General features: G+C 50.0%; 1 protein-coding gene across 1 annotated transcript in view; it reads right to left on the minus strand.

The window, feature by feature from the left end:
- Nucleotides 1–3,013: 3,013 nt before the first annotated feature.
- PRDM12 (PR/SET domain 12) overlaps nt 3,014–15,858 on the minus strand; it is a 44,271-nt gene continuing 31,426 nt past the window's right edge. Inside the window, exons 4-5 of the mRNA XM_085613967.1 lie at nt 13,130–13,241; nt 3,014–4,838 (exon numbers count right to left, since the gene is read on the minus strand). Coding sequence (XP_085470093.1) covers nt 4,456–4,838; nt 13,130–13,241 — 495 coding nt within the window. The 3' untranslated portion in view covers nt 3,014–4,455. The remainder of the gene's footprint in view (nt 4,839–13,129; nt 13,242–15,858) is intronic.

A 15,858-nucleotide genomic window follows, 5' to 3' on the forward strand; every position in this document is an offset into this window, starting at 1 on the left:
CATTGCATTCTCTGCTTCTCTGCAGTTATAGTTCATTTCTCTTTGCTGTCCTGTACCTCATTTTCATGTCTTGACATCAGTATTGTTTGTTTCAATGCGCCTTGTCACCCTGGCCCGGAGTGCACTGGCTTCTCAATTGATGTGACTTGTCTGTGCACACATGTACCATTCTGACCTTTCCCCACTGAGATATAGTGCCTTGAAGTGGGATGGCCCTGAACCTCTATGGCCCACAGCCTCTTTGGTGCCCAACCTCTGAGGCTGGCAGCCTCACATCCAATGCTTAATTTGTAAAATAGTAAGTAGCTGTGCCCAAACTTTTCCTCAGAAACCCGCAGCTGATACTGCAGAGTGTTGGGCTTGCCGAATCCCAAGGCTGTCTAGTCTTTGTGCCACCTCATGCCTCTTTTCATCCACCACCAGACACTCCCTGCCCCTTTATCTCACTCTTGCAGGTTCTTTTTCATCCTCACTTTCTCCTTTCGTCATTGTCTTTCCATCACTCTCTTCCTCGCTCCCTTTTCTGCCTTCTTCTTTCTTGTTCACAGGCAAAGTCTAATGATGGAGAAAAAAAGTTACTGTCTCTAAAAATGTGTGCTGGAAGGCCCCACCTGCAAACACTGATTCAAATTAAGCCCTGGCCAGAGTCTTCCCAAACCCTACTTCCTAGCTCACATCATTGGAGGTCTGTAGCCTCCCACAGCCCCTGAGACCCTCTGCAGCCTCCGAGGCCTGTGGCCTCCCATACCTGGAACTTCCTGGACACAGCTTGCCCAGCCCACAACCTCTGCGTTTCTCCTGCCTGAGATCTGCTCATTGCCAAGATACCCCTCCCGGGGTGATTCGTGTACAATATCAAATTAAATTAACATAACATAACTTCCTGTGACCATGTACCTCCCATGTCATGTGTCTCCGTGGTCCATCTGTCGCTCCTGTCTGTCTCTCTTGCTCATATATCTCTTTGAGCCATCGGTCTCTCTTGCTCATGTGTTTCTTTTGCTCCAGTCTTTCCCTGGTTCATGTGTCCTCATGACTATAGGGTCTTGCCAGCTCATATTTCGCCCAGGTAACATCTCAGCCAACATATTTCCGACAGCTCAAGTGTCACTGAGTGGTGTAATATGGAGTGAGATGGTGGAGTCTGGAAGGGATGCTGCGGAGGGATGAGCAGGGGTAGGTGTGGTCTGCCGGAAGAGTGCTGTGTAACGGTGTGGTGACTTGTGGTGTTGTTCAATGGTGTTGTAAAATTGTCATGTGGTGGTGGGAAGTGGTATAGTAACGTGTAGAGTGGTTTTGTGTAAGGAGATGTAGGCATGATTGTGATCTGCACTGTAAAGTGGTGATTGGCAGTATTGTGTAATATGGAGTTTTATTGTGTAGTGAGTTGTGGAAGCAGGTGGTGTGTCGTGTGGAGCTATTAGTGTATGGAATTGCTAAGTGTGGTCATGTTGTTGCATGGGGAGTTATTGTTCAAAGTTGTGCCATTGTTCTTTGGTAATGTGTGTGAAGTTTGGTGATGGAGTTGTGCCCATTGTTCTTTGGTAATGTGTGTGAAGTTTGGTGATGGAGGGAGGGTGATGATATCATGCCCAGTATGGTTTAGTGGTGGGTACTTTAATCTGCTATTGCATGGCTAAGTGATTTAGGTTATATAGTGAGGTAGTATAATGGTGCAGGGTGTAGTGCAGTGTCAACTGCTGACAAATGACACAGCAGAACGTGCCAATGTCAGGCGTATTATGTGGCGGCATGTTGTAGAGTGGTGTTGAAGCAGTGGTATTGTGTTGCAGAGATGGTGTGGAGTGGTTTGGTGGGATTTGGCACTGGTGGTGTTGTTGGATGAGATGTGTTTTGACTAGTGTGTGGTGGTGTGGAGTGATTTAGTGTGATTCCAAGTGTGAGTTGTTTTTATTTACTGTGGTGTGTAGTGACAAGTGATGTGATAAGATGGCCTAGTGGTGGTGTGGTGTGGGATGCTATGCTGCTTAATGTGCTAGCCTAGTCATGATGGTGTTATATTGTGGAGTGTGTGAATACGTAGTGTGAAGTGTGGATATGTGCGGTGGTGTGATTATGTTCTGGTGTTGGGAGTGTGTGGTGTTGTTATGAGGTACGGCTTGGTTGAGTGGTTCTGCAGAAAGGTTTCTTGAGATTTGTCGACATGAACGGCATTCTCTGGATTCTCTGAAATGTGCGAGAGTCTCATGCAGTGTGCTGAGTGGTCAGGTGTCACGTGGGCAAGGTTGGAAGTAGTGTGGCCAAGTACACATTTATGTGGTGCTTTGTGGCGCTGGATGGAGAAGGAAGCTGACCTGTTGTGCCCTATGGTATCATATAGTATCATGTGGTGTGGCATGTGCAATGTGGTGCCCTGAATTATGCAAGCATAAGATATCAGGGTGAAATGTTATTGGATTTGATAGCAGAGTGGGGTGTGATGTTTGGTGGTTGTGTTGTATGTTGTATTGTGATTGATGCAGTGTTTAGCGGGTGGCATGGCGCTTAGTGAGAATTGGTGACCTGTTTCATGCAGCTTGTAGTACAAAGCGCAGTATGTTGCAGAATGTTGAATAAAATATGATTTAACACTGCTTGTTGTGCTTTGGTTTGAAGAGATAGTGAGTTATAAGGTGGGTGGGTGCGTTCTATCATGGTAAGAGGAGTAATATGACAGGTGTGGTGTGGTATTGTATGGTGGACTGTGACTTAGAGGTGTGCTGTTTGTGTGGTGTAGTATATTGCTATGTGGTGGTACTTGGTGTGGCGTGGAATAGAGTGTGTCATCCGGGGCAGAATAAACTTGAGAAACCTTAGTCAGCTGTTGTCCATTAATAGTCTTTTGGACGTATTTACTAACCCTTTGGGACACACTGGTGGCACAAGGTGCTTATAAATAAGCCCCCTTGTGTCTAGAGTCGCCAGAGGTGGGCAGGTTGGGAGCGCCTGGGCAGACTTTGCCTGCCTCAAATTCATGTTTAACTCTTAGGCATTAGTCAGAAAAGTGGTCAGGAATTTTATTTGGAATACACGGAAGAGCATAAAGTAGAAATTATGTACACATTTTATACAGATATAATCAAGCAATCGTTCAAAGCTTTGTAAACAAATGTTTTACATGAGTATTTACAAAGTTAAAGTGACTTTTTTCTGGAAGTAGAGCATAGTTCGAGTTGACTCAATATATTTTAAACTTCATATATAATTATGTATAGATTTATATATGTATATGTGTGTATATATATATATATATGTATAGATGTATATTTTATGTTTACAAAAGGAAATCCAACTGTATTGGGTGCAGGACATAGTTCTGCCTGCCGGTGCGCTGTCTGCCTTAAGTTAATGTGCAGTGCGGATACTCGCCACCGGGTGGCAGTGTGCTATCAAAGAAGGAATAGGTTTTGCACAAAGCAGCTCCTACTGTAGGAACATGACAAATGATTTCCTCTCATTTGGAATATTTCTCAAAGTTCCAGTTAAAAGGGTTGCATCATGGTAGTCCAAGAAGCAATTCTTTGCCGCCGGAAGCAAAAACCGGTGGCTAGCGAATGCACCCCGCTGACTGGGTGCTGGTAGGTTTTACTTGGGGAGACATTTCCAAGTCTTTAAGTGCTCGGTATTTTGGTCATGCTGTAGCTAAATGTCCATTCAATCCTTGGCCCCTCTGGATGGCAAGGGAGTTGTTGCCGTGCTCGCCCAGTCCTGGCCTTTCTGGGGTCATCACTGCGTTAGGGCTGGAGGAGGGGAGGGGGTAGTCATGTACTCATTCATTCTCCCTGAGTCCATCCTGACAACTCAAGGGGTCCCCTCTGGAGTGGGGAGGGGGGCAGTAGCGTGGTTCTTCTGGCCTTTCAGTCGTGGCCTCTCCATCGGCGCCCCTGGAGGTGGAGGGGGGGTTTGGTCACTGTTCATTAACTGTTGGGCAGGGTGGGCAGGGGCGCACTCCCCATGCCTGTTCGGTCCTTGCCCCCCTTTGGATAGCTCATGCCTCTGGGTGGGTTCAGAGGGGTTCAGAGACCAGGCGATCCGATGTTTGTTTCCTTGGTTCGTGCACCTGCCTGGGCAGGGGTGGAAGCGCCGGGATCCCAACCTGCCTCTCTGACAAACGAGGCATATTCCGGGGCCAGGCCTCTGTGTACCCAGCAGACACCGGCCCCCTTGTGGGGGTGCCTGCCCCCATGCCTCAGCTCCGGCACCCCGTGCCCTCCCCGTTCTTGCTCAGCACAAGCGTCTCTCAGAGGGCGCGGAGTTTGAGTTTAGCACAAGTGTTTGCCCAGAAATAGAATACATTTATTGTCCAGAGAAGTCATGACGGGCACGTGGCCGGGTCCGTGGAGAAGCCCTGTCCCTCTGTGGACCCTTCCACGGCGGGTGCATCGGTGAGTCCGTGGGTCACAAGCCAGCCTTTGGATCCATGCCAGGCCTGGGTGCCAGGCGCCCCGCCGCGCCTCACAGAACCAGAGTGGGGATGTGGTGCGCCAGGGAGGCCGGATGTGGCACGGGCAGGGTGGGCGAGTGCGCCTGCAGGGAGCCGCTGGGGGGCCGGTGCCTGGCGCTCTTCTGGTGCGCCCGGAGCCCCGCCAGCTGGGAGTAGGCGCTTTGGCACACCTGGCACTTGTAGGGGCGCTCGCCCGTGTGCAGGCGCACATGGTTGCGCAGGGTGGACGACTGGCTGAAGCGGCGGTTGCAGAAGCGGCAGACGAAGGGCTTGTCCAGGGTGTGGATGCGCATGTGGGAGCGCAGGTTGCTTCGTGAGTTGAACCCCCGGTGGCAGATCACGCAGCGCATGCGCCCTGTGGCGGAGCAGGCCGGGTCCAGGGCGCCAAAGTCATCTGTGAAGGAGACAGAGAGTAGGCGTGGGTGAGACGACATGAACCACGAGGGCACACTACACACAGCAAGCTATGGTTTATCACCGAAGAAGGCATAATATTCCAGGATGAGGGGGACATGAAAATAATATAAACAAAGGTAAAATAACACAATAGGCAGAACAAGAGGAAAAAACAGGACATACAAATGTAAGACAGAATACGTGAACCGTGAGAGCAAACTACACACAGCAAGCTATGGTTTATCACCGAAGAAGGCATAACATTCCATGTGAGGAGAAACATGAAAAACATGAAAAGAATGTAAGCATAAGTAATGCAACACGGTAAAAAGAACAAACGACACAAAACATACAGGTAACAAAGGGGCATAACATGTAAGACGGAGTAGATGAAATTTAACTATACAACAAAAACATACAAATAGTAGACACATGAAAGAAAAAAGGAAATGGAAAAGTCAACATGGGACTCCCAAAAATGCAAGATACTAAATATAGATAAAGCCATGAATGGCATGAAAAAAATATGGGAAATACAATTGAACAAATGAAAAATAAGATATAAAAAACATAAGAAAGAAATGAAAAAGCAACCTAAAGCTGAATTTCTGAAATAGAGCGTAAAATCTATAAGACTGAATAAAGGAAATATAACGTCCCTCACAAAAGAAGGCATAACAGAGCATAAAACCATGCATGAGATGAAAACCCCACACAGGAAACATTACACCTAACTCAGAAATCAAAATATATCAAGTCCTGAACAAAACGTAAACAGGATGTAACAGTTTCTATTATTTACAACAGAACAGACATATAAAATAGCAAATACAAATATAAAATAGAATCTAAAAACATAAAATGTTATGTGTGAAATGTAAAGCAACATAGAAAACACAAACCATGAGGTATAACAATACAAAAATGCTCAAGTGAAGATGAAAACTTCAATGTAACATAAAAAGTATAGGACAGTCCTTGAGGAAAACACAAGAGACGGAGAGGAGAGGATTATGACACTGTACGTCTCTTAGACTCAAACCAATCACAAGCAAGAGTACGGTGGCGATTGGAACTAAGAAAGTAGCGTACTGTGTTCCCGAATTGTGGTCCAGACAGAAATCCAGACTAGGGATATGACCGAAACGTTGTCTCCCGTCAAGGGAAGTCCTCCTTTATGGAAGAGGAAACCTCACACACATAATGTCATCACCCGCATCCTGTCCCCACCCTGGTAGGGCAGTGCCACTGAGGCGGACTCAACCGCCTGGAAGACGCTAACCATAGGAGGGAGTTCTTAAATAAAATCTACTGGGCAAAGCAGAAAGGGGGTCCAGATTAAGCTAAAAATACCTTAGTGTTCCTAGATTATTGGGCAGATTGTAGATGCGTTTGAGCCGTTACTCTCCTCAGACCCGCCCACTTTGGGTTTTAGTCACACGTAGTGACCTGCTGATTAAAGGTAATAACCCAGGAACACTAATGTATTTTAAGATTAATCTGGAAGCACCTTTTGCTTTTTCCAGTAGATTTGATCTAAGAACTCGTTTCTTCCGGTAGAGTCTTCGAGGAGGTTGGGTCCGCCTCGGGGGCATTGCCCGACCAGGGTAGGGAGAGGTTGCTGATGACGAAGCGTGACACAATATGTGCGTGAGGTTTCCTCTTCCATAAAGGATGACTTCCCTTGACAGGAGACAACAGTTCAGTCATATCCCTGGTCTGGATTTCTGTACTGGACCACAATTCTGGTTCACAGTACGCTACTTTCTTTCTTCCAATTGCCACCTTACTCTAGCTTGTGATTGGTTAGGATAGTACATGGACAGCATTAAACTAAATGTACAAAAGAACATAAGAAACATAAAAGGGAAAATAGGAAATGAAAGAGAATACAAAAAATACGTCATAAAATAATAAGGGTGAAAGAAAATAGAAAAAATAACATAAAGCGCAAAAAGAACGAACGTAATTTTGGAAATTAAAAAAAGGAAAATGGAACTTTGAAAACAGAAAATCTAGCACAGCAAACAAAATTAAATATAGGACATAGGCAATGTGAAGGGAAATATAGGACACATAACGTGGTACATTTGAACTCTGAACCGCAATGTTATACATTTAACAGAATACAAATAACATACGTTGTATAACAATGGAATGTAATTCAAAGCAAACATAATGTAATTGGAAGAAAAAGCAAAATATAGAGAAAGTGAAGTAGGAACACAAGACAGAGCATTCTAAATATACAACTAAATACAGAAAGCAGAACTAAGAAAGCAGAAATGTTGAGCAATCTGAAATATAAAAACAACTTAAGAAATGTGCTTCAAAAACCTTCTTAATCAAAGTAATTTCAAAAGTCTTAATTAATGTGCACTAGACCCCGTCTCTGAGTCACAGACTCTGGAGCTGTTCGGCCTCCTGTGGCAGGTACTGGCATAGTGTACTTGGGGTGCATGCCAGTGGCACAAATGTTGTTCCCCAGTGCCAGCGGCATCGTGTTTTAGGGAGCATGCCAGTATGGCACAGTGTGCTGGGGGCTTCTGTCCGTGGATACAGGGGACGGACAGCCTCTTGCGTCTCTTTTAGCGGGCATAGCGCCTTGAAAGGCGTCATCGAGCACTGAGGATGAGTAAGAGGGCAGAAGATGGCTACGAGGTATGGAAAGAGAAAAGCCACATTTTCAGATGTGTTTTTTAAAACAGAAAGAGTCAAGTCCAGAGATGTGGGTGGGAAGGGTGTTCTAAAATGTGGCTGAGGCCACCAAGATAGAGTGACTTCCCCATCTGGCCTCCGAAATCCAGGAATAATGGAGGGAAGATCTGAGACGCCTGCTAGGAGTGAGTCATCCAAAGAGTGAGTTGAGTTGACTCGGCCCTTTCTGATGCAGGGCTGAGGACACCCTACAGAGAGCTTAAAAAGTAAACCTTTTTCTGACGATGAGCCAATGAAGGGAATGAATCCCGCCCCTGACCGAGGGGTCTTTGGGGATGTTCAGGACCAAATGGCCTGCTGCATTCTGGGCAATTTTAAGATTATTAAGGCAGGAGGTTTTAATGCTGAGGTATAGAGAATTGTAGTGATCCAATCGTGAGGTGACCAGACTGAGGATGACAGATGGACGCAGTTCCATGGGAATGTTATGTTATAAAATGAGTAGAGCGCATGGCTGCCTCAGCAACCAGGCGTCGCCGCGCTAGCTTTGACTGTGGACCGACTGTAAAGTGAGACCCATGGGAAAAAGAAAAGGCCCAGCACGGCAGGTTTGGAAAGATCTTCCACAAGGCCCTGGTGATGAGGAATCACGTGCTGGGGGTGCGGCTGAGCTGAGTGTCAAAGCTCAAGGTGTTATCAAAGATGGCACCCAGGGTTCGTCTGAATTCACTGGAGTGGCAAGGGGTCCGCCGTCCTCCGGCCACCAGATATTGCACCAGGTGGATTCCTGTGTGCCAAACACTAGAACCTCAGTTTTTCCTGCATTCAGTTTTAGGGCATTGGCTCTCATCCACCTGCTGACACTAGTCATGCATTGGTTGAACTTCTCTGCCACCGACGTAGGGACGTTTGAGACAGACACGAGGATCTAGCTGTCCTTGGCATACGATAGTACATGGAACCCAAAGGAGGGCACTACTTCTGCCAGTGGGGCCATAAATGTATTAAAAAGGGCCGGGCTCAAAGATGAGCCCAGGAGCACACCACAGGGGAGGCTAAAGGCTTCCGCCCAGAAACCCACGCAGCTAACAATTTGTTTTCTGTTGATTGAGAAAGAGTGGGCTTCAGGGCGGAACCACGAACACCAAGATGCTGTAGACGTTGGGCCATCCGTACTGGCGAGAGGGTGTCAAATGCTGCAGATAAATCGAGCATTACAAGTATAGCCGCCACCCCCTATCAATCTGGCGCTGGATACTACCAGCAGCCGCAATGAGCGTCGATTCTGTACTTTGGCCACTCCTGAACCCGTTTTGCGAGTGGCCAATCATATCATGAGTCCCAATCAATTTATTTAATTTCTGGTTCATTCATTTTCCCAGTATCTCAGCGGGAGCTGGTGACAGGGATATGGGGTGGAACTTTTTCAAGTCTTCGTGGTCTGCCTTAGCTTTTTTAAGAAGAGAAGTCACGATTGGTTCTTTCCATGAGCTTGGAAAGAGTCCTGGTTGCAGCGTGAGCGGGAGTTCGTTCGGCAAAAAGTTGGCAATCGAATCCAGGGCAAGATGAAGAGTCTTCAGGGGACAGGGATCTGATGGAGATTCAGATCTTATGGGCACAACATGTGGGTATCGGTGGGCACAGAATGTTTTTGGTGGGTTTTACTGATCACAGGGTATTCATGCGTCAGCAGGCAGACAGTGCCTGGTGTCAGTGCCCACGTTAAATGTCAGTAAACACAGAGTACTGGGGTGCCAGCTGGCATAGGGCATTGCCAGGTCTGTGGGCATAATGTAATGGATGTTTGTTTCAGACTCCGGGGATTTTGAGGTGTCAGAGGGTGCAGCGGGTTTGAGGTCTGAGTGGGCACAGCATGTTTTCTGGAGGCTAGTGTCAGCAGACACAGGGTGTTGGGCTGTCAGTGCTCACAGTGCTTTGGGGTGTCAGACGGTGCAGCGGGTTTGAGGTCTGAGTTGGCACAGCATGTTTTCTGGAGGCTAGTGTCAGCAGACACAGGGTGTTGGGCTGCCAGTGCTCACAGTGCTTTGGGGTGTCAGATAGTATCGTTTCTTGTGATGTGAGCAGGAACTGCATGTTAGTGGTGTGTGTCAGCACACACAGGGTGTTGCTCTGACAGTGGATACAATGTGTTGCAGGTGTTTGTCAGAGAGTGCAGTGTGTTGATATATCAGTGAGTACAGTATGATGGTTGCGTGCCTGTGGGCACAGGACGTGCAGGTACAATGTGTTGGAGATGTGTCAGTGGGCACAGGTTGTTGGTGGTGTGTGTCAGCGGGTGCAATGTTTTGGGGTGTCAGCAGGTGCAGTGTATGTGTGTCAGCTGGTAGGGTGTGTTGGATGTGGGTTAGTGGGTACTGTTTCTTGAAGTGTGAGTGGGCACTCTGTGTTGGTGGTGTGTGTTAGCAGGCACAGAGTGGTGGGATGTTAGTGGCTACACTGTGTTGGTGGTGTGACTGGGTACAGTGGCCTCATTTATGTGTCTTTGGCGTTGGACAGCGCCACAAGTTTTCTTGCTGTGCTGCCCTACATCAAAATGAAAGGGCTGGAATGCCCTGTATTTAAGACAATATATCACATTTATGCCCTTTTCCTTGTGCTGTTGCACAATTGACTGCCTAGCGCCAAAGCAGGCACCCTGGCACCATGGTACAAGGGTATCTGCATTGTTGACAGGATGGTTTTTGTGCAGGAACGGACACCCTCCTACACCAGAAGAATTGACAGAGGCGTTGTCCTCTTTCTATATCTGTTGCACAATGCAGCGCACATGGAAAGGGGAAACAAGGAGGAGAAATAAAGAGATTTCTCCTACTTATGCCTGCCATAGGGAGACATTTAGTTTTGCCGCATTCCCAAGCGTACAGATTCTTGTAAATCTGGGAATGTATCAAAACCCATGGGTGATGCATGGGAACACCCATCGCAACGCCAAGGAACGCCTCCCTGACTTGCGCTGGGTTGCCTTACACCATATCTACGAGGCCATGAAAAGCCAAGCAACGTGGCTTTGCGTGGTCTCGCAGATAAGGGTCTGCACTCGGGCCTCGTGACGCACCTGAGGCCCAAGGGGCTTGTAAATAAACCCAGTGCGTTGAAGGTGTGTGTCAGAGTATCAGTGGATCGAGAGTGTTGGTAGTGCTTCTTAGTGGGTACAGTGTGTTGAGTGGGTATTGTGCATTGGAGGTGTGGTAGTGGGTACAGGTGGTAGGGTTGTGAGTGGAGCTAATCTGTTCTCCAACAGATCGTCTCCACTCAGAGTGTGTCAGCGGGTGCAAAGTGATGGAGTTGTGTGTCAGTGGGTGTAGTGTGCAGGAGGTATTTGTTAGTGAATACAATATGTTTCAGGTGTTTTTCGGTGGATACAATGTGTTGGAGGTGTGTATTAGTGAGTACAGTGTGTTAGAGGTTTGTGTTAGTGGGTACAGTGTGACGGAGGTGTGTGTAAGTGGGTGCAGTGTGTTGCAGGGATGTCCGTGGGTGTAGTGTGTTGAAAGTGTGTGTTAGTGGATACAATCTGTCAGAGGTGTGAGTCAGCGAGCACAGTGTGTTGGGGGTCTGTTTTAGTGGGTGGAGTGTTAGGGCAGTGTTCGTCAGTGGGTACAGTGTGTTGGAGGTGTGTGCTAGTGGATGCAGTGTGTTGGAGGTGTGTCGGTGGATGCAGTGTGTTGGAGGTGTGTCGGTGGATGCAGTGTGTTGGAGATGTATGTTAGTGGGTACAGTGTGAAGGAGGTGTGTGTCAGAGGGTGCAGTGTGCTGGAGTTGTGTGTGAGCGAGTACAGTGTTTTAGAGGTGTGTGTCAATGGGTTGAGTCTGTTGGAACTGTGTCAGGAAGTGCAGTGTGTTAGTGGTGTGTGTCAGTGGGTGCAATGTGTTGCAGGTGCTTGTCAGGGAATGCAGTATGTTGGAGATGTGTGTGCCAGCAGGTACAGTGTGATGGAAGCGTGGTTGCAGTGTGTTGAAGGTGTGTTGAGAGGTAGGTAGGTGTATGTCAGTGAGTGCAGTGTATTTTAGGTGCATGTCAGTGTGTGCAGTGTGTTGGGAGATGTGGTAGCGGGTGCTGTGTGTTTTTGGAGTGTCAGCGAGTACAGTGTCGTTGAGGAATGTGTGAACGAGTGCAGTGTGTTGGGGGTGTGACAGCGGGTGCAGTGTTTTGTGGGATGTCAGCGAGTACGGTGTGTGTCAGCAGGTGCAGTGTGTTGCAGGCACATGTCAGCGGTTGCAGTGTGTTTGGTGTGCGACAGTGGGTGCAGTGTTTTGTGGGATGTCAGCGAGTACGGTGTGTGTCAGCAGGTGCAGTGTGTTGCAGGCACATGTCAGCGGTTGCAGTGTGTTTGGTGTGCGACAGTGGGTGCAGTGTTTTGTGGGATGTCAGCGAGTACGGTGTGTGTCAGCAGGTGCAGTGTGTTGCAGGCACATGTCAGCGGTTGCAGTGTGTTTGGTGTGCGACAGTGGGTGCAGTGTTTTGTGGGATGTCAGCGAGTACGGTGTGTGTCAGCAGGTGCAGTGTGTTGCAGGCACATGTCAGCGGTTGCAGTGTGTTTGGTGTGCGACAGTGGGTGCAGTGTTTTGTGGGATGTCAGCGAGTACGGTGTGTGTCAGCAGGTGCAGTGTGTTGCAGGCACATGTCAGCGGTTGCAGTGTGTTTGGTGTGCGACAGTGGGTGCAGTGTTTTGTGGGATGTCAGCGAGTACGGTGTGTGTCAGCAGGTGCAGTGTGTTGCAGGCACATGTCAGCGGTTGCAGTGTGTTTGGTGTGCGACAGTGGGTGCAGTGTTTTGTGGGATGTCAGCGAGTACGGTGTGTGTCAGCAGGTGCAGTGTGTTGCAGGCACATGTCAGCGGTTGCAGTGTGTTTGGTGTGCGACAGTGGGTGCAGTGTTTTGTGGGATGTCAGCGAGTACGGTGTGTGTCAGCAGGTGCAGTGTGTTGCAGGCACATGTCAGCGGTTGCAGTGTGTTTGGTGTGCGACAGTGGGTGCAGTGTTTTGTGGGATGTCAGCGAGTACGGTGTGTGTCAGCAGGTGCAGTGTGTTGCAGGCACATGTCAGCGGTTGCAGTGTGTTTGGTGTGCGACAGTGGGTGCAGTGTTTTGGGGAGGTATCAGCGAGTGCAGTTTGGTAGAGGTGTGTGTCACTGGGTGCAGTGTGTTGGGGTGTGTCACTGTGTGCAGTGTGTTCGGGGAGTCAGCATGTGCAGTCAGTTGGGGTGTCAGCAGATGCAGTGAGTTGAAGGTGTGTCCGTGTGATGGAGGTGAGTGTCAGTGAGTGCAGTGTGATGGAGGTGAGTGTCAGTGAGTGCAGTGTGATGGAGGTGAGTGTCCGTGAGTGCAGTGTGATGTAGGTGAGTGTCAGTGAGTACAATGTGTTGGAGGTGCATGTCAGCGGGTGCAGTGTGTTGGGGTGTCAGCAGGTGCATTGAACTGGGGGTGTGGCAGTGTGATGGAGGTGTGTGCCAGTGAGTGCAGTGTATTGGAGATGTCACTGGACACAGTGTGTTTGTCAGCAGGTAGAAGGTGTTGGGTTATTGGAGGCACAGCATTTTGGGGTGTAGATTTGCTAGCACATCACTCCTTCTAACACCGGATGCAGTCAGCGGACTCTGGGTACCACTCACCTGTCTTGGCTTTTTTCTGCTCCTCCTCCAGGCCTGGCACCCCGGGGATCCCCAGGAAGGTGTTGTGTGAGTTTCCATACCAGACCAGCAGCTCCTGGTCAGGAGGGATTGTCTGCAAGGAAAGAAAACGAAAGTTCAGCTTTTCTGTATTAAATTCTGTTAGGTGTGGTTGGGTGAATGATGGTTGACATACTGCCTGTGAGTGGCTTGGGCTGGTGGCATGCCAGAGCATTCGTGCCTCATCACGCACGCTGCAGTGCACCACACTATACTCACTGACGGACCTCAACACACTGCACCCGCTGACATGCACTTCCATCACACTGTACCCGCAAACACCCCCAACACACTATACTCGTGAACACATACCTCCAACAGGTGTGGAAGTCTGCTGCAGACCTGTCTCGGCATGCACACTGCAGTGCAGTCAGTGCTGTAGGAAGTGTGAAAGTCTGCTGTCGTTCAGCCTCAGCATGCACACTGCAATGCAGCACTGCAGGAGGTGTGAAAGTCTGCTGCAGTCCTGTCTCAGCATGCACGCTGCAGGGCTGCACTGCAGGAGGCATGGACGTGCATGCTGCAATGCAGCACTGCAGGAGGTGTGAAAGTCTGCTGCAGTCCTGTCTCAGCATGCACACTGCAGTGCAGTCAGTGCTGTAGGAAGTGTGAAAGTCTGCTGTCGTTCTGCCTCAGCATGCACGCTGCAATGCAGCACTGCAGGAAGTGTGAAAGTCTGCTGCTGTCCTGCCTCAGCATGCACGCTGCAGGGCTGCACTGCAGGAGGCATGGACGTGCATGCTGCACTGCAGCACTGCAGGAGATGTGGCGGTTTGGAAGTGTACTGCAGGCCTGTCACAGCATGCACGATGCAGTGCAGCACTGACGGGAAGAATGGATATGCATGCTACACTGCAGCACTGAAGGAGATGTGGAGGTTGGAAAGTGTGCTGCAGTTCCTGTCTCATCATGCACGCAGCAGTGCAGCACTCCAGAAGGTGTGGAGGTGTGGTAGTCTAAGGCAGTCCTGTCTCAGCATGCACACTGCCGTGCAGCACTGCAGGAGGTGTGGACATAAACGCAGCAGTGCAGCACTCCAGAAGGCGTGGAGGTGTGGTAGTCTGCTGCTGTCCTGTCTCAGCATGTATGCTGCAGTGCAGCACTGCAGGAGGTGTGGAAGCCTGCTGCTGCCCTGCCTCAGCATGCACCTTGCAGTGCAGCACTGAAGGAGACAAAGAGGTGTGGAAGTCTGCTGAGGTACCGCGCAGCATACACGCTGCAGTGCATCACTGCAGGAGTCACAGAGGTGTGGACGTCTGCTGAGGTCCTGCGCAGCATACACGCTGTAGTGCAGCACTGCAGGAGACACAGAGGTGTGGACGTCTGCTGAGATTCCGTTCAGCATTCATGCTGCAGTGCAGCAGTGCAGGAGACACAGAGGTGTGGATGTCTGCTGACGTCCCACGTAGCATGCACGCTGCAGTGCAGCACTGCTGGAGACACAGAGGTGTGGACGTCTGCTGAGGTCCTGCGCATCATGCACGCTGCAGTGCAGCACTGCAGGAGACACTGAGGTGTGGAAGTCTGCTGAGGTCCCGCGCAGCATGCACGCTGCAGTGCAGCAGTGCAGGAGACACAGAGGTGTGGATGTCTGCTGAGGTCCAGCGCAGCATGCACGCTGCAGTGCAGCACTGCAGGAGACACAGAGGTGTGGAAGTCTGCTGAGATTCCGTGCAGCATGCATGCTGCAGTGCAGCAGTGCAGGAGACACAGAGGTGTGGATGTCTGCTGAGGTCCCGCACAGCATGCACGCTGCAGTGCAGCACTGCAGGAGACACAGAGGTGTGGACGTCTGCTGAGGTCCTGCGCAGCATGCACGCTGCAGTGCAGCAATGCAGGAGACGCTGAGGTGTGGAAGTCTGCTGAGGTCCCACGCAGCATGCACGTTGCAGTGCTGCAGTGCAGGAGACACAGAGGTGTGGATGTCTGCTGAGGTCCCACGCAGCATGCACACTGCAGTGCAGCAGTGCAGGAGACACAGAGGTGTGGATGTCCGCTGAGGTCCCGCGCAGCATGCACGCTGCAGTGCAGCAATGCAGGAGACGCTGAGGTGTGGAAGTCTGCTGAGATTCCGTGCAGCATGCATGCTGCAGTGCAGCAGTGCAGGTGACACAGAGGTGTGGATGTCTGCTGAGGTCCCGCGCAGCATGCACGCTGCAGTGCAGCACTGCAGGAGGCACAGAGGTGTGGACGTCTGCTGAGGTGCCGCGCAGCATGCACACTGCAGTGCAGCACTGCAGGAGACACAGAGGTGTGGACGTCTGCTGAGATTCCGTGCAGCATGCATGCTGCAGTGCAGCAGTGCAGGAGACACAGAGGTGTGGATGTCTGCTGAGGTCTCGCGCAGCATGCACGCTGCAGTGCAGCACTGCAGGAGACACAGAGGTGTGGATGTCTGCTGAGGTCCTGCGCAGCATGCACGCTGCAGTGCAGCAATGCAGGAGACGCTGAGGTGTGGAAGTCTGCTGAGGTCCCACGCAGCATGCACGCTGCAGTGCTGCAGTGCAGGAGACACAGAGCTGTGGATGTCTGCTGAGGTCCCACGCAGCATGCACACTGCAGTGCAGCACTGCAGGAGACACAGAGGTGTGGATGTCTGCTGAGGTCCCGCGCAGCATGCACGCTGCAGTGCAGCACTGTAGGAGACACAGAGGTGTGGACGTCTGCTGAGG

This window comes from Triturus cristatus, chromosome 1_2 (genome assembly GCF_964204655.1).
Source record: "Triturus cristatus chromosome 1_2, aTriCri1.1, whole genome shotgun sequence".
Classification (NCBI taxonomy): Eukaryota; Metazoa; Chordata; class Amphibia; order Caudata; family Salamandridae; genus Triturus; species Triturus cristatus.